The sequence below is a fragment of the Mirounga leonina genome, unplaced genomic scaffold (genome assembly GCF_011800145.1).
Source record: "Mirounga leonina isolate KUSES-001 unplaced genomic scaffold, KU_Mleo_1.0 Mir_125, whole genome shotgun sequence".
NCBI lineage: Eukaryota > Metazoa > Chordata > Mammalia > Carnivora > Phocidae > Mirounga > Mirounga leonina.
In genome coordinates, this window is record NW_023270305.1 from 17,334,531 (window position 1) to 17,358,426 (window position 23,896).

The following is a 23,896-nucleotide window of genomic DNA, read 5'->3' on the forward strand; positions in this document are numbered from 1 at the left end:
CAGCTTCATTTGGATGCTCAGTCCTTGGCTCTTAGCCTCCTTCCTCCAACTTTAAAGCCAGCAAGGACCAGTTGAATCCCTCTCACTTTAACATGAGTCTTTTTCTGTTTCCCTTTTCCTCCTTTAAGGACCCTTGTGATTACATTGGGCCCTGTAGACTAATCTGGGATAATCTTCTGTCTTAAATTTAGCTGATTCTTTTTTGCCATGTCACATATTCACAGTTTTGGGAATTAGGATGTAGACCTCTTTTGTGGAGGACATTCTTCTGCCTACCACATGCTAGTTGCTACCGGCCCTCTCAGTGTACAGAACTAGTAATGTAGTTATCTTGGAAATTCATTTTCCATAGGAATGGATTTCTAAGATGGCATTTCATCTAGAAAATTCAATAAATGGCACATCTTGCACAGTATGAAAGACAGATTTTAGTTCCACAATAGTGTGAACCCAAAAATCATAACCAAGGAGCCTTATCTTGCCAACAAAAGCCATCAGTAATTAGGTATTTCTTCAGTGTCAAGCAGGACTTTCTACTCTCTGCAGGTAGGTATGATAATCTCTTTGTGGAGTATGAAATTTGCAGTGAAGGTAGCTTTTATCTCGGAAGTTAATCAACTTAGAAGAGGGATGTAGACAGCATTACATAATATAAAATGTTGAGTTCAAAGGAGATAGAGCTTCCCTAACTTTGTGTAGTGTTAGCACTCTGACCGAGGTTGAAATTTTGAGGAATAACTACTTGTTTTGGATTTATATGTAAATTATTGTTATGCATAACTACACCCTCAGTAAATACAGTATTTGCTCATGATTGCTGTGATTTAAGTTTATACAAAAATTTGCATCTGTTTATATCACTCATTCTCATTTAATAGAGGCCTATGGATAGCATTTCCTTGATTGCATCCATACCCTCTATTCAGGATTGCAGATAAAGAGAACAATTTGTCTATGCCATGTTGCATTTGGTTTCTGGTGTTGCATTTATAGTCCCATGGTAGATACCATAATAAATTAATGAATATATGGACAACAGTGATACATCAGATCAATTTATCTTTGAAATCCAGTTTTTAGGGCACTAGGTGAGTAGTACAGATATTTTTATGATTCCCTTAATGATATACATCTACACTAAAAGGATAAAAGGAAAAAATATTGTGTGAAGGCTTCCTTTTTTTTTTTTTTTTTTAAAGATTTTATTTATTTGGTGGGGGGAGGAGGCAGAAGGAGAGGAAGAGAGAAACCAAGTAGACTCCTCACTGAGCGCAGAGCCCACCGCAGGGCTTGATCTCATGACCCTGAGAGCAGACCTGAGCCGAAACCAAGAGTCAGACTCTTAACCAACTATACCACTCAGGTGCCCCAAGAGCTTACCTTTTTTTTTTTTTTTTTTTTTTTTTAAGATTTTACTTACTATGACAGAGAGAGCAGGAGAGCACAAGCAGGGGGGAGGGCAGAGAGAGAGGGAGAAGCAGGTTCCCTGCTCAGCAGGGAGCCCAACATGGGGCTCAATCCCAGGACCCTGGGATCATGACCTAACGCAAAGGCAGACGCTTAACCGACTGAGCCACCCAAGCACCCCAGAGCTTACTTTTTTTTTATTAGAATGTATAATGTCAAAAATACAATTAGGGTTTTTTTTCTTTTTAGAGAAAACTCGATAAAAGAGAATTTAAGCCAAGAAAAACCAGGTTCTAAAATTATGCAGTTTTCAACAATAGAGTATGCTCAGAAATTACTCCTGTCTGCTTTGAGAAGGCAATGCTGATACCTTCAGTGGGGTTTTAGAAAGAAGACAGTGGTAACAGAGCCATGCCAGCATCCACAGAATCTGTTTTTATAAACCTGCCAGACGCCTAGCCCTTGTCTGAGAAATTCAGGTGATAGATGGAATGTCCTCAAATGGAAAAGTTTGAAAAAGACAAGTAATGCAGATGAATTTCAGAGGACAGGATCGGTTGCACAGTTATTTATCCAGCCATAGATGTATGAAATAAAAGTCACAAAAATGATGTTTGAAGATCTCCAGAATGTTAAGAAAACTCTGGGTATTGCTTTAAACACAAATAAAGTATGCATTGATGGCAATGGCGTGGAAAAAGAAATTCACTGTGAATTTGTTCCTGTGATTTTTATGAGAGGGAGAAAAATGTTTAAGGTCAAGGGAGCAGAAAAGATTCAGAAGCATAAGTGATATATCACTGGATATGAGAAGACAGAGGCACAGAGGGGAAGAATCATCTTCAGAGGAGAAGTCCAAGAGCTAGACTGATGCAGCCATTTTATTTCCCTTTCTGCGATTTCTGAAACATACAGACTATTCGGAAAAGTTACACGGCACAACCCCAGAGGTCTTGCTTCTGTAGCTCCCTTCCCCCAGGGGAGCAACAGATGTTCTCACTTGGAATGGAGAAATACCTTCTACCTGTCAGTATTGTTCGGTCTAGAACATTCTTTATACATATGAAGATAATCTAGAATTAACATTTGTGGAAAATGCACCGCTTTAAAGAGAGTCTAATATAAAAAAATGGAAAGTCTAACCTCCAAGGAATACATAATTCCCCTAGGAGAACTTAAGCTATGTTTACCTACTACTTTTAGAGAGATTCAAGTACATATTGCAGAGAGGCTATTTAGTGCACTGGTTTAAAAACATCAGCTTTGGGGGCGCCTGGGTGGCTCAGTCGTTAAGCATCTGCCTTCAGCTTGGGTCATGATCCCAGGGTCCTGGGATCGAGCCCCGCATCGGGCTCCCTGCTCCGCGGGAAGCCTGCTTCTCCCTCTCCCACTCTTCCTGCTTGTGTTCCCTTTCTCAAGCTTTAAAAAAAAAAAGAAACAAAAAACAAAAAACATCAGCTTTGGAGCCAGCCAAACTGCTTGTGTCTGAAACTGGGTTTTACCACTGATGAGCTCTTTGAGTCTCAGTGTGCCTCAGTTTCCTCATCCATAAAATAGGATCATTTACCTAATTCATAAGGTTGTCTTGAGAATTCACTGAATTAATGAAAAAATGCTTAGAATAGTATCGGGCACATAGCAACCATCAGTAAGCATTTTTATTAAAATTGTTACTCTTCGCATTTGTCATAACTTATATTTTTTTTGTTGTTTGTCCATAACAGTTGGCTGCTATAAAAAGAACCAATTGGGGATGCCTGCGTGGCTCAATCGATTTGAGTGTCTGACTCTTGATTTTGGCTCAGGTCATGATCTCAGGGTCGTGAGATGGAGCCCCACATTGGGCTCTGCACTTAGCGGGGAGTCTGCATGAGATTCTCTCTCCTGCCCCTCCCCCCTCACACTGTGTGTGCTCTTTCTCTCTCTCTCTCAAATAAATAAATCTTAAAAAAAACTAACCAATTGTAAATCCTAAAAATTAAAGAGACAATTGCTGAAATAAACTCTGTTAGTAGACCAGACTGAGAATCAAATTAGTGAGGTGGATGATCAAACCGGTGGATTTTCCTTGAGCACAATGTCAGTTGAAAGGAGATGAAAAATATGAGAGGACAGGTCCAGAAGTTAACAGCTAGCCAGCTAACGTAAGTTCCAGATAGAAAGTTAGAATGAAGAGGACAATGTATTTTCCTTACTAACTGAAAGAACATCCCCAGTGTTAAAGAAAGACTCATATTGGAAGAATGTAGCAACTGCTGAGCAGAATTAAAGAAAAGAATCCCATACCAAGACTCACACGGGGAACATTCCATGAAACCAAGAGTAAACCATGAAAGCTTCCAGAGGGGAAAAAAGATTAGGTTATCTACACAGATCAGATTGATGTCAGATGTCTTAGCAGCCATATTATATGATGGAAGACCGTGGAAAAATAGCTTTGAAATTCTCAAGGGAAAATGATTTGGAATTTTAAGTTTTGTTTTTAGCCAAACTAGCCTCCAAAAAATTGAGAACAAATAAATACATTTTAGGAATGTGAAGACTCAAACATGTTTTGAAAGGAATTCCTTCAGGAGAACTAACAGAAGGACACAAGATAAAAGAAACAGTGATAAGGAAGCCATTGAACTTAGAGTCAAGTCTAAGCAATTAAAATTGTTTCTGTGAGGCATAAGGAATGTATTAATAATAACAATAGCAACTTTGGGGAACTATTGGATGATTTATACAGATTTTAAAAAAGCACAAGAGGAAAGTATAGTTTTTTTGGGGGGGGGGAGGATTATTGTTTAACTCAATGTTGATACAATTATAGAAGTTTAAATGTTAAAAATGGAAAGTTGAAAAAAGTTTTAAGGATGACCATTAAAAGAACAAAATAGGGTATATAATTTCCAAACCACTGGCAAACTACTCCATAAAGGGCCAGGTAGCAAATACTTAAGGCACTGGGGGCAGCCCGTGCCCCTCTGGCTGCTGCAGCACGGAAGCAGCCATAGACCTCTCTGTAAGCAAGTATGTGTGGCTGAGCTCCCATCAGACTTTGTTCATAAACATGAAATTTGAATTTCATATAATTTTCATAAATTGTAAAATGCTCTTCTTGACTTGTGGGCCATTCAAAGACAGTGAGCTGGGTTTGGTCCATAGTTTGTTGACCTCTGCATCAGAGAACAAAGGAAGGGGGCAGAGAAAATAATTTCAACTAAAGACAGAAAAGGGGACAAAGGCGGGCAGAAATCATGAAGTCTAACAAACATGAAACATAAACGATGATGTCAGTAAAAGAAACAACAGTTCCCCTAATAAATGTGAATGGAGTAGACTTTTCCAGTACAGGCAGATTCTCAGATTGGGTACATCCTAAATGATAATAGGTCATGGTATAGCTGTACGGAACTGTGCTACTTGAAGTGTCAAAACCCGACCACCTTGAGATAAGGGAGCAGGGAAGAAGAGTACTTGGAAACTTTCAGAGTGTTGTGACATTGTTATAACCTCCAAGTGTGTGATCGTTGTTCTAGTAATTCATTTTATTGCATTTTACAAAACTGTTAGTCAATAATGGTTCAGAAATTAAAACTGCTTTGAGAAGCACTAGTAGAGAATACAATGCAGGTATCAAAAGATGAAGTAGATCCATATGTATACATGATAAATGAATAAAGCAAATCACAAAACAGTATACAAGGTATGATTTTAAGTGTTTTTTTTTTTAAATACCAATCGTGTGTGTAATGAATTTTTAAAATGTGGAACAATTCACATCAAACCACTAACCGTGGTTCAACAAAACAGAAGTTATGATTGTTGGACCTGGGGTTGAAGGACATGGAGTATTTTCTTGTTTGACTCTACATAGTTTTGTATTGTTTAACTTTTTTTTTTTTTTTACAGCAGTATGTTTTCGTTTATTGTGTAATGTTTTTAAAATATTTTATTATTTAAATTAATGATCTCATGGTCCTTTCAATACTTGACAATTGAATATCCATATGGAAAACAAGGATCTTTAACCTCTACCTCACACGATATACAAAAATTATTTTTAGATGGGTTATAAGCCAAAATGTAAAAGTTAAAACAGTAAAGCTTCTAGATGAATACATGGAATAGTATCTTAGAAATTTTGGAGTAGGCAAAAAAAAAATTTTTTTTAAGATTTTATTTATTTGTCCGAGAGAACGCGAGCACAAACAGGGGGAGCTGCAGGCAGAGGGAGAAGCAGGCTCCCCTTTGAGCAAGGAGCCCAATGCAGGACTTGATCCCAGGACCCCAGGATCATGACCTGAGCTGAAGGCAGAGGCTTAACAGGCTGAGCCACCCAGGCGTCCCGATGCAAAAATTTCTTAAGCAAGACATGAAAAGCACTGCCACAAGGACAAGACTTGTAAATTAAGCCTCATTAGTATTAGATGTTAGGTTCATAACAAGACACTATTAAGGGAGAGAAAATGCAAGCTACAGACTGAGAGACGATATCCGGCATATTATGTCTTTGAAACCATTGTTTTCTGTATCTGTGTGTGCAGAAAGTTTGGAGAGGCGCTTCACAAAAAAGACATCAATGGCTGTTTCGCATATGAAAAGGCTCTCAGTCAACATCATTAATCATAAGAGAAAGGCAAACTGACACTATTATACCTGGATTAGAATGGCTAAAATTGGGGCACCTGGGTGGCTCCCAACAGTTAAGCGTCTGCCTTCGGCGCAGGTCATGATCCCAGGGTCCCAGGATTGAGCCCCGCATCGGGCTCCCTGCTTCTCCCTCTCCCTCTACCTGCCGCTCCTCCTGCTTGTGCTCTCTCTCTCTCTGTCAAATGAATAAATAAAATCTTTAAAGAAAATGGCTAAAATTGAAAGGACCCATAAGATCTAGTGTTGGCAAGGCATAGATAGATCAGTTTAGAAACTCCTCCGTTGCCGTTGGGGGTGTCAATTGGTATAATCACTTCAAAAAAAACAAAAAAACAAAAACCGTGTACTAAGCCTGGGCATATATAAATCCTGTGCTGTAGTTGCTTCACTCCTGAGCATTCACTTAAGAGAACTGGGTGCTTATGTTCAACAAAAGATAGAAGAATACTTTATTCCTAATAGCTAAGAAATCTCTCAATCAAGAGTGTAAGTAAGTTGTGGTATATTCATCTAACTGACTGTTGTACAGCAAAAAGAAAATACTGCTACTTATAATAACTACATGGATGAATCTCATGGACTCAGAATTGAGCAAAAGGAGCCAAAGACGAAAGAACACCTACTGTGTGATTCCATTTATATGCTTTATGGTGAAAGAAGTTAAAATAATGGTTTCCTTGGCGGGGAGGGGGCAGCAGAGCCGGTAACGCAGGGGGGCAAGTGGGAATATTCTGGGATGCCGGAAATGTTCAACACCTTAATCTGGATGGTGGCCACATATCATCAAGCTCTACACCTACACATTTAATATCTGCATATTTTACTGTAAGTTATACTTCAATAAAAATGTTTTAAAAAGGGGGCACCTGAGTGGCTCAGTCAGTTAAGTGTCCGAGTCTTGATTTTGGCTCAGGTCATGATCTTAAGGTCGTGGAATTGAGCCCAATGCCAGGCTTCACAGTCATCGGGGAGTCTGCTTGGGATTCTCTTTCCTTCTCTGTCTCAAATAAATAAGTCTTTAAAAAAATGTTTAAAACAGAAAACCCCAACTCATGTTTTACCTTCTGATATGAAATTGTGTCATTATCATTTGCCACATTTTTAACGTATTCAAGGGCTTTTTTTCTAGGTCTTACATTCTTTTCTATTTGTCTGTTTTTGTAGATGCATTGTTCTGGTTTAATCATTGTTGCTTTATAATACATTTAATGTTTAATGGTGTGAGTCTTTCCTATTTATTCTTCTATTTCAAAATTATCTTGGATATTTTCACTTCTTTATTATTACAGATAATTTTTAGAATCAGTTAGCCAAATTCTCACACACCATCATGCCATTGGAATTTTAATTGGAATTACATGAAACTAATAAATTGTAAATTTGGAGATCATTGGTATGTGGGTCAAAGTTCAGAAATATTGTGTTTCTCACCATTTCCTCCCAGTTCTGTAGTTGTCTTCACGTGACTCCCTACAGGTTATTTTTACTTTTGTACGTTTTTGTTTTGCTACTGTGAATGGGAACTTTTTTCGTTACGTTTTTATGTTCCTTGATGTAAAAGTATTATTATAACTTCTTAATCTCAGTAACCATAATAGTTATTATTTATTGACACTTTGTGCTAAGCAGTCTTATTTCTTACAACAATCCCTATCAGGTAAATACTATCACAGCATTATGCTCATTTTTACATTTGGGGTCAGTGAGGGACAAAGACTGAACAGCTGTTTTGTGGCAGAGCTATGATTCTAACCCAGGCAGTCTCACGCCAGAGCTACCCTGCCTACAAACACTACACTGTGGGCCTAGGTGTCCTCAGGTGAAGGAGAAGAGACATGTAGGAAGGCCAAGTGTGGGATCAAGTCTAGCACTGATGGATATGACTGGACAGTACAGTGGGTGAGTAGTACTCGGGTATATAGGAGCAAGACCTATACTGAAGTGGATTTTTTTGTTGAGTGTATGTTCATTTATATTTGTAGACTACAGTATTCTAGTTTGGACTTACTCAAACCAAATAGTCTTAAAATTTTTTAAGTCATTTACAAATGATTTAATGATAATTTTATATATTCCCAGGGTGCCATTGTATTTACCAAATGATGATAGCTATTGTTTTAGTTATGTTCATTGTTTGCAAGGAGCTATCACTTATTCCCTCTAGTTGAAATAGTGGAAGTATATTGTAAAGATACACATGGCCATAAGGGAGATGGACTCCTGTGGATATCCAAGAGGTGGATCCATACACTGGCCAGCATTTGTGAAGACTAAAAATGTCTTCTGTTCCAAATTAAAATCAACTAGAGGCATCTCAGCAGCAAGATTTTAAATCTTTACTACAATGTGCCGTTTTTTATCTTCCCTCAACTGCTGCTGTTATATTATCTGCTGTTTTGTCCGTCTATTTACCTTTATATTGCTGGTGTATTTTCTCCATAGTCTCAGGTAAAATTTCTGACAGAACATTTGATTGGCCATGGTAGTTATTGTGTTTGGGCCAAGTGTTTCATGCTTTATAGACTATTGAACAGACTATAGATTGGCTGAGTCAACTTTACCACAGTAATCCTAGTCATTTTTGGCCATGGAGGGATGCCTGGTTAGGTAAAACATGGCTCATTTAAAGCTACCTCCTTCAGTAGCAAGGTTGATTTGCCCTAAATATGAAGGAAATGTGATCACAGTATATATTCTGGTTAATGTGTTTAGTACCCCTTACACCTTTTCCCTTTTAAATAAAATCTAAAGTGGGTAGCTTTGAAAATAGTAGTTGAATTTAGAGATTGAGTAGTACAGAAGGGGGAAATACTGAAGGGAATGCTTGTGTACATGACTTGAGAACAGTCCCTTGCTTACTGTTCTGTAAGCCTGATAACATGTTATATATCTCTTGTAGATAGCTTGTTTAAAATGTCTGATTAGGATTATTAAAACTTTGGAGGAGTTACTGATAAATATTAGGGAAGTTTTTTCCCTTGCTATTTTAATAGCTAGGTTTGACTTGAAAAGAGGTTTTTGAGATTTTTGCAAACCAATGAATTTAGCAAACTCCTTTAAGAATATTCTCCAGTATATGCGTTACTTAACCTAAGATCAGTGCTGAGTTCAAGGTATATCATGAGATGCTTATTAGGATAGTAAATAATTCATGATAAAAAATTGAAATATTCAATAATATGTGGATATTAGCAATAAAATTGTATGTAAATGCTTGTTAAATTGGTTCTAGGTTGGGCCATGCAGGCTGCTGCCTATATCTTCATTCATAGGAAATGGAAGGATGACCAGAGCCATTTTGAAGACATAATTGATTATTTTTGTGATATCCGTGAACCACTTCAACTCCTCATATTCCCAGAAGGAACTGATCTCACAGGTAGGTAGCCTGGGATTGAATCACAAAATTTTAAAACATGAAGGAATTTAGAAATCACTTAGCCTAAACTTCTATTCTTCAGATGAAATAACTGAACACCAGTAAGATTAATGGCCCACCACTAAGGTCATTCACTTAGTGAATCCATAGCACATCAGAACCTAGAATTCTGGTTTCCAGACCATAGAATTTATGATGGACAACCCCAAGAGGTCATTATTATTCATACTTGCCATCCTAGAGCTTTATATTTTAAGTTGCATTATATATTTTAAATATCAGCCTTTTATTTTTATATAATTTTTAAATAATTTTTATGGAACCACAAAATAAAAACCCCCAAATAGCAGTGAAATCTTAAGAATAACAAAACCTAATTTTAAAATCCCCTTCCTGTTCTGTATATTCACTGTCCTCTTTCAAGATACATATATATCCATTAGGCCCTTTTTTCTCAACTTTTTTTTATAAGAAAAGGATATGATAGTAACCAATTTCATTTATTGTTATTTTAAGTTAATATGTTGCCTTTCTCTGGGTATTTTAAAGCCTTATCCCTAATTAAACAGGAAAGGCTTTGTCCTGTCCTCAAGAAAATTCAGCCACCACTGAGTTGTGGAGGGAACACAGGAGGACATATTTAGAACTTTTCTGTCTTCCCAGATACTAAACTACATACATAAGCCAAGAATGCCAGTGGATCTCAAGGAATCCTTTAAAAGATTAAAACCAAAATATAGTCTTTTTTCCTTACTAAATCAGTGGTTCTCACACGTTTTTAAAGCACAGGTCATTTTTGCAGATGAAGGTGCCTATTGCAGTCTGGGATTTAAGACAGATTGAAGAAGTGTTGTGGTTGAATATTGGCAGGGAGGGATGAGCTTGGACAGGAAGCAGTTCTGTGGAATCCAACTCAAAAGAGCAAAATTTTAAAACTGATAATTCCCTGGTTACTTCAGGAAAGATAGAGCAGAATTTGAGAAGGATCCGGCAGATAAGGTCTGCTGTACAAGAGAAGACAGACTGAAGCAGGGTAGAACTGAAGTCTAAAAATCACATAGTATGGAGGGCTAGAACATGAACTTGTCTTCCAAATCCTCAATACCAGATGGAGGCAACTGAGAGCTACTGAGAAGGACAACCCTTAGAGCTTCAGAGGGGAGAACATACTAGTTCACTATGTGGACATAAGAAATCATGGGACCCAGTACCTACAAAGAATTCAAGATGAAAAATACAAACTACACAATTATTTAAGTGAATGGGTAGCTAAGCCATACTGTGCTGAGGGAAATTCAGGTATTTTGGGAAACATTTACCATTGATACCAAGGAAGAGCTCTTTGACTTATCCGTTACAGATGGAACTGAACTAAATGAACCATGACAAGTTTTATTGAATAGTATTATGTACTAAAATATATGCTTACTACATAGGTTTGATTTTTATAGTGAAGATTCTAAAAGCAGTTGGATCACAGAGGATAATACTGAGGATAATATTGGCTGCATATTGTTTAAGCTTAAAAATATAGGTTGTAAATTAATTGATTCTCAGAGCTACACTATCATTAGGAAGTTCTGATGGACAGACAGCTGTATTTAAATCTTATATTACTTAAGAATGTATAATACTTAAATTTGGGTGTTGAAATACTAGCTATATTATAGAAAGTAATTTACTGAGATGATAGATTGATATTTGTGAGTGCCAAAGCGGACACTAAAGAATGGCAACTTTGGAAGTTATTTAGTAATTAAAAGCTAATAGAAAAAAAGCTCTGGGATTGCTGCTACTTTATGGTATTTTAGTGTTAAAATGTTTATACATTAGATCTTCAGAGCCTATAAAATATGTATTTAAAACTTTTTTCAGTCTGTATTTTTTTTCTCAAGTGTCTTTTTTACGTGATGAACTTAACATCTAGTGGCATATTTTCAGGGTCCAGAGTACTCACCATTACATGATGTAGTCGCGTATTTTTTAAGTTAAAATGGTATTTACATTTTAAAGCCAACTTTCAAAAGCTAGAGTGTTTGCCAAAAAGAGAAAACAGATCCTGAAGCTTTCAAAGGGTTTTGGTTTTTGTTTTTTTAAATAGGATTATACAGGTAGTTTTGATCTGGGATAAATGATTATCTTTGAAAAAGTGTCTGTTAATTCAAGGGTGTTTTTAGCTACCACAGTTAACTTGAAACTTCGGATTTTTAAGCCCAAGGGGAATGTTCTATAACCCTCTTTAAGTTCTGAGTCCAACCTGCTTGCACATTTTCAAATTAGTGTGTTTAAATATAACTTTATTTTATTTTTAAAGATTTTATTTATTTTTTGACAGAGAGACCACGAGAGAGGGAACCACAAGCAGGGGGAGTGGGAGAGGGAGAAGCAGGCTTCCTGCTGAGCAGGGAGCCCCATGTGGGGCTCCATCCCAAGACCCTGGGATCATGACCTGAGCCGAAGGCAGACGCTTAACAACTGAACCACCCAGGCGCCCTTAAATATAACTTTACATATATTTTCCCTTCATATGCTATTGTTGGTTATAACTTTTTTTTTTTTGCCTATGGAAATCGTATATGTGAACTTGGGAAATTTAGAAACATAGAGCACAAAAGTTGCTATAATCCCACTGCCCATAAACAAACACTAGTGTAATTTTGGTCCATTGCTTTTGGATCCTTTGGTCACAAATGCACACATGCACACACACACAGACATATGTGCATAAACACACATAGTTTTAAACAACTGTAAAAATAAAATTACACATTTCTTTGCACTTAATGTTATATTATCTCTCCTATCATTATTTATTCTTTGAAAACATGTGTTTCAAAGGTTGGGCAGTTTTATATTATATTGGTTTATTAGGTAGGGTTGTCCAGAAAAACAGAGCCACTGAGGGTGTGTGTGTGTGTGTGTGGAGATTGGAGATTGAGCTTGAGAGAAAATGAGATGGGAGTTGGGGATTTATTTTAAGGAGTTGGCTCACATGATTGTGGAGGCTTGGCAAGTCAAAAATCTGCAGGGTAAGTTAGCAGGCTGGAGACCCAGGGAAGAGTTGCAGTTCAAGTCCAGAGGCAGTCTGCTGACAGAATTCTTTCTTGCTTGAGGAGATTAGTCTTTTTTTTTTTATTAAAGCCTTCAAGTGATCAGATATGGCTTACTCATATTATGGAGAGTACTCTGTTTATATAAAGTCTTCTGATTTAAATAATCTCATTGAAAAATACCTTCACAAAACATCTAGAATAATGTTTGACCAACTATCTGGGTACTCTGGCTAGGCCAGTTTGATACATAAACTTAATCATAACAATTGGTATACTGTAATTTTGAGTTCTGTTACCGTGATTTGGAAAAGAAAGCGTTTCTAGTTTTTAACAATTATAATATTACATGTAATTAAACACATAAAACTTCATTTAATAAATGAGTGCCCTGAAGCTTTATATACAATACAAGCCCCTACTTTCATGAAGCTTACATTCTATGAGGAAAGACAGAATAAAAAACCAGTCGGTTAACAAAAATACGTCAAGTATTCATAAATGCTGTGCAGAGAAATAAAGCAAGATAAGGACAGGGAGAGGAGTAGATAGGGCACAGAGTACTCTTTTATATAAGGTGGTTAAAAGAAGTCCCTTAATTTCTGTGTAAGTAGAGACTAACTGAACAAAGCAGAAAACATTGCCGGTGTCTGGGTACAAGGCATTCTGGGTAGGGGAAAGAACATCTGCACAGACCCTGAAAAGTGAAAACATGCCTAGCTGGTTTGAGAACACAGAATAGCCCGTACTCTCTTCAGAGTGGAAGGAGTGTTGGCACTGGAGTGTTACCAGCAGTGAGCTGACAAGACAGGAGGCTGTGGTCAGAAAGAGGGAGGCTAGTGCAGTTACTAATAATCAGAGTCCGGGGGTGGGTAGATGAAGGGGGGATAGAAGGAAGAATCTGTATTTCTTTGTGTCTCTGATTATTATATCTACCCCCCCACATTGTGACTATATTTTTAGAACTACTTGTATTCCCATTCTACAGCAGAGTTCAACTTTGTTGTCAGATCCCCAGAGTCTGTGATGAACTGGAAGAGGAAAGTGAAGAGTAGTTAACTACTTATCTTTGTAGTGTCCCTAGGATTCCTCATTCCATGGAAGGGCCTTCTAGCTGTCTATCAGACACTGTTTTGGAGTCCCATGCCCAGGATATTCTCCTCAAATGAACGTGCGAGGAGCTTATTCCTTTTCATGTTTATAGCCTATACTTTTGTCTTGCTGGGGACTGTGAATATTTAGTTCTTTAATTTGGTTCCTCAATTAAAAAATAGTGTGACACTTTTTAGAGGCATATTCTTTGAATATTTTAGTGTTGTGGAATCCATATATGGTTTTTTGAGGTTTGAGGACTCCGTGATCTTAAATTTATTCCTAAGAAGTATGGGTTTATATAGAGAAAGTTTTTTTTTCTTGTGACTTGGAATAGTCTGTAAATTTCAGGATGCAGCTGAGAGTTGCAGATTCTAACATCTGCTGTCATCAGAAGGTATTTCATGATCTCTCCCAGCAGTTGAGGCCAAAATTCTGAACACTACTTTTTCCAAATATATTTGCTGAATAATGGGTTTGGTTCTTCTTGGAACTTATAAAGTTACCTCATGGAATGGAAAAAGTTTTTGCCAATAATTGGAACATATACTTGATTCTGTAACTATATTCAGCCAAACCATGTTCAGATGTTTGAACAAGATGTGCTAATCATGTGCCCATTCTGTTGGGGAGTGGTTTTGGTTAGTAATATTAGCATGCTCTATGCTTGAGCAAGGCAGACATTTCACTTTGCAATGAAGCCCTAAATTACTAGGTTAAAAAAAAAAATGTTGAGTTGATATATTTGGCGTATTGGCTACTTGTTTTTTCTGAGTGTCTCGGTCCTTATATTTTATTAGTATCTTAGTTATATTAGCATCTTTTAGTGTTTCAATTTTTATTATGTAAAGACTTTTATGAAAATTTTAGTTTATTCGTATTTTATTTGTATTTCATTTTTGTTGTACATTGACTACTTTATAAAATCCCTTAAATAATTTTAAAGATTTCAATATGAATTTCAGTAAACAGTTATAAAAAGTCCTATTAATACCTTATTATAAAAATTTCAAAATTCCCAAAACTCTGCGATCTTTGTTAGGGACTAAAGTGTTTGTATCTTCTCATTCGACTCATATATGCTATATTCAGTAATTACAGATGAATTAACTGCCATTTTATCAAAAAAATCCTCCACTATTTCCTTATCTCACTTGTATTCCTTTATTTTATGGCTTCTAATAGCCTTTTGTTTTGTTTAGAAAACAGCAAGGCTCGAAGTAATGATTTTGCTGAAAAGAATGGACTTCAGAAATACGAGTATGTCTTACACCCAAGAACTACAGGCTTTACTTTTGTGGTAGAACGTCTAAGAGAAGGTAAGCACCCATCTCAAAAGGCTACATTTTTATGTAAGTGGCAACAATTGTTAAACTTTGTATGTAGCCCTTCAGAATTTACAAAGCACTTTTTTATGTCTTTTCTGAAGATAAAAGATACTGTGTTTTTATACTAAGTTGACCCCATGCACTAACGTCTTATTATGTATTCTTTAGAAATATCAGAGATAAAAAATATATATATATATCAGAGATAACTTTATAAAAATTTTTTTCTCCTCTCAGAATACAGAAAATAATACAATTAGACTATCATTCCATTTTTAAATTTTTCTCAAAACACCAAAACTGTCTTGAAAGTATCTTAATACTTATACTATTGTTCTTTATAGCTTAAAAAGTATTTTTTGCATTTATTATTCCACTCACTCCAACAGATGATTCTGGTTAGTAGGAAGGCAAATACTACCTCCATTTTGTAGTTAAGTAGAACTGGCATCCAGGGAGGTTAGTAAATTTCTGTAGGTGAGGGATAGAATGGCATTCTTCTGCTTCCTAGTTTGTAGCTCATACTACTACCTCATGCTTCCTCAAGAGCCGTGTCTATTGATGGGCATATCAGGACAAGGTGATTCCATTGATGGTATCACATCCATTTAAATGTGTACATTTTCATATTTTTATGTTAAAAAAACAATTATACATCTTATTTGTATGTTTATATATTGATACATACATGTGTTGAGACAAATAACACATATGAATATATATGGGAAAGGAACTATACAGAAACATGCTGAAGTGTTACTAATTTTACAAGAATGATTTAAAGCCCACAGTCACCTAGTGCAAGAAAAACCTTGTTTGCATGTTTCTGCTCTCCACTCTGATTTCTACCAAGTCATATTGTATGATGATGACATCTATGACAAATTATCACCCTTATCTGATAATTTCTACATTGTCATAAAACTGCTTGTGGTTAACATGAAAGATGAACCCCATTATGTAAGAAAAGGTATAAAGTTCTTGCATCTTTCCCTAAATAGCATCACTGTTGTTCCTTTAGGGTTTAATGTACTTTAAGGTACAAAGTATAACCTCAGTTAATGAACTCTGCCAGAATGAAGCACCTTTACAACTAAGTACCCATGATATAAAAAAAATGTATAGTCAATCCAAAATTACGTTGGTAAACTAAAAATGTTTTCCCTATTAGTTTGGGTTGCTCTTGAAATTCTGTGGTCATAACTGATATGAAATGGACTTGTGGGCTTGATGGTCTTATTGCACATGAATAGTAAGTATCCTTCTACCCAATGAAGCCCCTGCAGAACACAGTTCTTCATGCCTATGGAATGGGTCAGAGAGGCACTGAGACGTTCAAGTGGTGATTTTTTTTTTTTTTTTTTTTAATGTGGTACCGTTTAATTGTGGCATCCAGCTTAGGCTCACCCTTCTCATTCAACAGTACGTTTTTCTATTTCCTCGCTAATCTGATGGCTTATAGTATTTAATGATTTCTGTAAAGGTATTTCTGACATCATGGAACACATTCATCTACTGGATTTCTCTGTAAACACAAGCATGCTGTTGGAACACATCTTTTACTAATAAAGATCTTCCTAAATGTAGGCAGGATAGTAGATTATCTTATAGTGGATAAGGATGTATCTGTAGAGCTCTCTGTTCTGAAATCTGGAAGATATTTTAGTAATGAGCTGATTTATAACTTTGGGGAATGTGTATTACTTAGTCATCACTCAAAGCACTAGTCAACAACCACAGTGTGTAATTTTTCCTGCTAGAACTGGCAGCTGATTCCCCCCCCATATCAGAAAAAAAAGAGAACTACAGTTAGATGTTTCTGTTTACTTCAGTTAGAAAAGTAGGATATCTTATACACTATATAATAATAAATATGATTATGATTATAATAGTATTAGCAGCTAACATTTATTGAGCACTTACTAAGTACCAGGCATTGTGCTAAGTATCTTGTATGCATAAGATCAGTTAATCCTGACAATAACCATACATGGTAGTTACTGTTACTAATAACTTGTAGGGCAAAACTGAAGGAGAAACAGGTGAAAAAGCTTGTCAGAGTTATTGGAATCTGGTTCCTCTGACTGAATATCCAGTGCTCTTTCTACTATAAACTTGGTGCCTCTTGTATTTGTAGTATGATTTTAGTTAACAGAATCTCCAAATCATAAAGCACTTTGGTAACAATAGTGAACTGGATGGTTTTCCTCAAAAAAGAGTTTTAAAAAGAAAAAAAAAAAAAAAAAAGAAGTGAAATGGCCAGATCATGGAGGGATGTGGTCCCAAAGGAGGAGATTATGGTTCTGCCTAAGATAAGGGTAGCAGGCACACCTAAGGAGGCATCAGGTGGAGAGTCAAAGTCAGCTCCACTCCCAGGGAGCAGGGGGTGGTGTCAAGTGAACACAAACAGTTTCATCAAGGAGCAGAGGTGAAGAGGACCTTAGAAACCATCTAGTCCAGAGTACCCTTCCTAGAAAAGAAATTGAAACCTCAGAAAGGACCAAACCCAACTTTCTGATCTTTAGGTCCCTGAGATCTGCTTTTGATAATCAGTTATGGGAAAAAGAAGCTCTCTGTTAAATGGCCATTATAAATAAATTATTCCAGTGGAATCCTAGAGACCATGTATTAAAATGAATTATCATAAAGTATCATCTTCGCTGCTCATGAATATAACTAAATTCAGTGTTGCTGACATCTGTTTGGCAATCAGCACTAATAAGCGCATGAGAAGTTTAGGACATCAAGAAGCTAAGGCTGAAGTCTTACCGAGAAGAACTGAATAAATGAAAATGCAAAACGAGGAAAGTAGCTTCTGCGCCTCTGTTCAGAATATATTTCACTGAGATTAAGAACATTTAGAAAACACACACTTATCCTGAAACATAGCACGCATTATATAACGTTATACAGATGTGTCGTTTCTGTAGTAGTAACTGCAAGAAATTTACCCTGAGTACCTTAAATTTCACCATTAATGTGCTTGCTTTATACTTTTATTAGATCACAACCTTCTTGAAGGTATGGCATGTTCTGCACATAGTGACTCAATCAGTATTAGTTGAGTTAAATATTTTTTCTTTTATCTGAAAAATAAGACAAGCATAGTGTCCTAGCATGTTCTCCTCAGTATATATTAACACTGATAGATCTCAGTCATGGATGATTTTAGGTGTACCTCTAATCACAACCTTTCAGTATGATTATGTAAGTTTTTTCAGTACTAGATTAATCCAAACCCAAAAGTAATTTTCTTTTTTTTTCTTTTCTTTCAAGATTTTATTTATTTGAGAGACAGAGTGAGTGAGAGAGGGAACACAAACCAGGGGGAGAGGCAGAGGGAGAAGCAGACTCCCCGCTGAGCTGGGAGCCTGATACAGGGCTCGATTCCAGGACCCTGGCATCATGACCTGAGCAGATGCTTAACCGACTGAGCCACCCAGGTGCCCCCCAAGAGGAATTTTCTAACTTAGAGGAAGAAAGGCTTTTATATGAGAAAGTTTTTTTTTTTAATTGACAGCTATAATAAATTTATCACAATTTTAAACTTGTAATTCATTCTCACCAAAAATGAGTTATATCATCATCACCATCTCTGGTGCTTCATCATTTTTAACGATAGCTTTACTCTTCTTTGATTTTAAATAAATAAAGATTTGGTCCCACCATTACTTGATTTTGTTAAATGTTTTGTAAGCAATTACTGAGCTGTAACCATGCAATAATTACTTTCACCATTAGGCGGCACAAATGTGTACATTTCAAACAATCTGAAGTTAGGTTGAAATAGTTGGGGGTGAGACTAAAACACTTAATATTTGTTGTTTAAAATATGACCTTGCCTACAAGAAGTTTATAGTATTCATGGGTAGATAAGAATACACATGGAAAAAATCTTAAAAAAATAGTATACAATATAATTACATGCTAAATTTTATAGTATATATAAATGTTTTGCTGAATAATTACAGGAGTGTTCAGTAAAGAGAGATCATACAGTGTTGAAACACTTCACTTCTTTAAGAAGCTGCATCTCCCTTGGACCTTGAAGACTATGTGTGATTTGGACAGGCAGAAACAAGGATGGCTGAGGGCAGGATAGGAAGGGTACAAGAGAGGGCATGGACTTTGGGCCAGTAGCAGACTGAGCAGTAAACAGGCACAATGAATGTGATCCAGCTGAAGACTTGTACTGTAGAATAACAGACAATAGTTAAGAAGGCTGTTTGGAGCCATTGTTGAAAAACTTAACTCCTGCCCACAAAAAATCATGTTTTTAGTCATATATTTCTAGCTGAAGCCATTTCAGGCAAATCACCTCATATGTTAAGGCTCTGAAACATCACATATATTTAAGTTTTGGGTTTTTTAATTCCAAGTAAAATAATCCATACTTTATTTCTATTTTTTTTTTTAAAGATTTTATTTATTAGAGAGAGAGCGCATATGAGCAGGCAGGGAGGGGCAGAGGGAGAGAGAGAAGCAGACTCCTTGAGCAGGATCCTGAGATCATGACCTGAGCGAAAGGCAGACGCTTAACCGACTCAGCCACCCAGGCGCCCCTAAAATAATCCCTATTTTAATCTATGTTTAGCTCATATGCCTAAAGTCTAAATATGAAAGATGCTTTCTTTCTACTAATCTAGGATACAGGGTTAGTCACTAAGGGAAAAAAAACTCCCACTAGGTAATTGGATCAGCACATCTGATCGAACTCTTCAGTCTGTATTCAGGGAGAAAGAATTGCTTACTGAACCCCCAGATTACCTGTATAGTATCTGGTAGTCCTATGTTTGGCTCCCTCATTTTGGTCTACAGTAGTTCTCATTTGCTCCAAGAAAGTTGGCAGTTGCCTAGAAAGTAAAAGCAGTATGCCATAGATAGCTCAGTCTTCAGTGTTTTCAGACTGTTTTAATTTCTTGGACTTTCTGCTTAGTGCACTACTAAGCATGACTTGCCTGTAACAAATGTTATAGTGAGGGACCGAAGATGGCCAGTAGGAGCCATCACTCTCTGTGGCTCACATTGCCTTTATCCTAGTTGATGAGCCTCCCCCAGGATTGCATTTCAGTGACCCTTCCTAACAGCTAGCATATTCTAGCAGGCCAGGAAGAAAGGCAGACAGACAAACTATTGAAATATTGGGTGCATTAAATGCCATGCACTCTGACTTTTTCTTGTGACTTTTTATTGCTGAAAACTATGAAAAAGGGTAAGACCTTTCCCCTATGTTAAAAAAAATGTAATTATACAGTAGCTCTTTGACATTTGCTAGAATATTTTCTAAAACCTTTTCCGTTTCCCCAAATTTGCCAATATCTCTGTAGCATAGCAGTTGACTCTCTTTTGAGACTGTTTTACAGAGTATGAAGCTTTTATCTATTTATGGTGATGAATAGAATACGACAAACCTAAATTAAATTTGGATACTGATCAGTAGGAAAGCACATGGATCAACTAAGTGACTTGGTCCCACACATCACAAAGCAGAAAGGATTTAAATTTGCCTCAGCAAAATTATACGTGATTACATGTCAAAGACCTTTGGAGCCTCTCAGGTCGAATCTCTGAATGCCATGGTGTGCCTTTAGATCTTTAATTGCATTTCTGTTGTTTTCTTTATTCATTTTAGTTCTCTTTAGCAAAAAATCTGAGCTGCTCATTTAGGACAGATCTTGGCATTGTGTTAATGAAAACAAGTCATGACAACCTTAATGAAAAGTGACAGAAGCCCTATGTTCTGTACATAAAAACAACCATCTAACAAGTACCTACCATGTGCCAGGCACTGAGTCATTCACGTGTTTCTCTCCCCTGCCCATGCAGTGGTAACACCCAGGGAGCTATTTAGAACATAGATGCTCAGGTCTGGGCTCAGACCTGCTGAATGAATCAAAGTGTGAAGGTGGAGTCCTGAGCTCATAGCTACCCCACTAGTCATGTCCTACAGACCACTTCATTTTTGTGACTGCGCTAGGTAACGCTTTGCCCCATGCCAGCCCTGAGACAGACTCACTTTAGCAACTTTCCCAGGGTCACATGGCTGCTGAGTGGTACATGGTTTCAGCTCAGTTCTATTTGATGCCAAAGCCCATGTTCTTCCCACTATGTAGTAAACAGTTTTTCTATGCCAAATGCTACAAAAATGTAATCTTTGTAGGGTTTGTTTTTTTCTTTTTTTTTTCTCTTTCCAAGACTTCTCCCTGGTACCCTTGGCTATACTGTGCATTTTGTTTAGACAGAAAAATATGTCAAGGGTTTCCTTTTTGTAAAGCATGTCCTTTATTTTTCTGGCTCCTATATTTACCGGCTCCTCCTCCATTTCTCTAATCCTTAAAACAAAGAAACATGATACTCATACTATCTGTCCTTTCAAATTGTGGTTCCGTTTTTTCTTTTTTTGCCACCAAGTCTCAAAAAATAGCCTGATGACCTGAGTTTTCTCAGTACTAGCTCACTTCCTGTAAAAACAGGATATTTATTATAAAAATATATTTTTTACAAAAAATTGGAAAATTAATTATAAAGAAGAAAAAGGTACCCATAGTCTGGTCGGTTACTTCTCAGAAACTGGTGCATACCTTTTGACAGAAACTCTTGTGTTTTTCCACATGTATTCATATATAGCAAACCAAATTAAAATCAGAATATTTTGCTTTAGAAAGTTTTAACTTATGTTCATGTTTTCTCATTATCCTTAATTTTTATAAGTATATGTTAATATATGCATTATCAGATAGAAGGACCACTATTTATTAAACTAGTCATCTATTCAAAGTTAAAACCTCTTCCAATTTACCACCCTTATAAAACCAAAGTATGCATAAATCTCTGTAATTCTTCCCTTGGGATATATTTCCAAGTCTAATTACTGAGTCAAAGAGTATACATTTTTTTAAAGGTTTTAAAAAATTTTATTCCTACTCTGTCCTATTTCAGTCGGCCCCCAAATTCTATTGATGTTGCCTTCTAGAGAGACATCCCCCTTCCTCCGTTTTCATAGGCCTGAATGAATGGGATCCCATTACTTCTCCTTTTTACTTGCTGGCTTTCTGACTGATCTGCCTCTAGTTTCTTCTTTCCTAATCCATATTGCACTCAGCTTTCAGTCATTCTTCATAAAGAGTCACTCTAACGTAACTGTGTATGTGCTTACTTATTCAGAAAATGTTTTTTGGGTACATACGTTGTTTGGCTTGCTGAGATACCAAGACAGCCCATTCCTGTGAGTATCATAAGGTTTAGAAAACAATCATAATGCAGTGTCATAAGAGATATGAATAGAAACTATCTTGAGGACATAAAGAAGGGTTAGTCTCTCTTTACCTATAGTGACACTGAAGAGGTGGCATATGAGCTGAGAATTAAATAATAATTGGCATTTTCCAGGGAGGAAAGGCATTTAAATATTTGCATTACTTCCATATTCCTTGGTCAAAACTTTCTATAATATATTTCCAATCTACTTTTTAAATTTTACCACTCAGAACCCCCTTCAGGCCATGCGAGCCAACCTATATGAATTAATTGACTATTCTTGACTGTGCCTTATGCTTTCTGAATTTTGCCTCTGGTTAAGTCCATCCAGGCTAAAACCTGCAGTGCTTTGCTCTTTTCTTTAACCTCTGAATACTATTCTTCCTTTAATGATCTTCTTCTAAGCATCCATTCCTATTTCCCCTGGCTGGCAGTCATCTGAACTGAGCATCTTTCTTTTTCCTCTCTAGTAGGGCTCAACATAGAGGACCTTTTACTAATAGCTGCTCTAATACGTTTTCTTAGCTTCTTAAAAGGACAGCAGTGGCCATGTCACCTAGACCATTAGGGCAAAGATTTTATTTCTCAATCCACTGAATACCTTTCCGTCTGTATCTTACCTCCCCTCTTAGCAATAGCTGACACTGCTGATTCTTGCTGAAATACTCTCCCCCTCTGGGCTTCTCATTTTTTCTCCTACATCTCTGGCCACTTTTCGAGACTCTTGTGCAGGTTCTTCCTACCTAGGACTCCATCCTGTGTCTAAGTTCTTCATAAGGCTCTCCTGGGTTCCTTTTTTCTCTCACTGCACACATTCTCCCCTCTCCTGGATTCCTTTGTTCTCTCACTCCACACATTGTCCCTGGCCGTGTCACTCAGGTTGGTGGCTTAAATGATCCTCCATATGCTCATGGCTCCTGAGTCTAAATCTTCTGTTCATAAAGCCCTTCCTTAGTGTAGAGCTTTGTCTCTTTGGAGGTGCTGTCGGCACTTCATCTTCAGTGTTGAAAATGAACTTGTCATTTCCCCCTAAACTGCTTTTCCTCCTATATTCCCCACACCGCAGAATGCTGGTGGTGTTATGATGATAATGATAATAATGGCTAAGATGGAGTACTTAAATGCCAGGAGTGTTCTAAATGCTTCACATGAACTCAGTCATTTAATTCTTAGAGGAGGTTTTATTATCATCTTCATTTTATGCATAAGGAAACCAAGATACAGAGAAGCTAAATAATAGTCCAGGGTGTCCACCTTTGAAATGGCAGAGCTGGAAATCCAGCTGTGGAGCCTTTGCCTTAACCAATATGTATCATTGACTCACTCCAGTTACAATTTGGGTGTCATTCTTGGATCAACCCCCTCGCTTTTCTTGCAGACAGTGAAATCCCAGCCAGTGCCTTTGGGTTCGGTCTCTTCGTTGTCTCTCAGGTTCATTCTTTTCCTTCTCACTGCCATCATATCTCCCCTGAACTATCATACAGTGGCTCAGCTGATCTTCCTAGTTCTGGGCTTGCCTTAACCAGTCTTTTCTGCACATTGAACTGGAACGTCAAGCCTTTTTCTAAATGAGGGTGGCAGCACGCTAAGTTAGGTGCTCAGGCTCTGGAGTCCAAAGACCTGGGTTAGAATCCTGGCAACACCAGAATGAGCAGTGTGTCCCTCAGTGAGCCTTAGTTTCATCATCTGTAAAATGGAATAACAACAATGCTTACTTTTTAGGACTCTTGTAAGGATTCAGTGCA

At 37.0% G+C, this 23,896-nt stretch overlaps 1 protein-coding gene across 6 annotated transcripts in view; it reads left to right on the plus strand.

Annotated features, from left to right (window-relative positions):
• Nucleotides 1-23,896, plus strand: part of LCLAT1 (lysocardiolipin acyltransferase 1) — a 190,670-nt gene that overhangs the window by 105,998 nt on the left and 60,776 nt on the right. For all 6 annotated transcript variants that reach the window (XM_035000840.1, XM_035000846.1, XM_035000844.1 and 3 more), the window contains exons 4-5: nucleotides 9,278-9,424; nucleotides 14,769-14,885. In XM_035000840.1, the coding sequence (XP_034856731.1) occupies nucleotides 9,278-9,424; nucleotides 14,769-14,885 (264 nt within the window). The remainder of the gene's footprint in view (nucleotides 1-9,277; nucleotides 9,425-14,768; nucleotides 14,886-23,896) is intronic.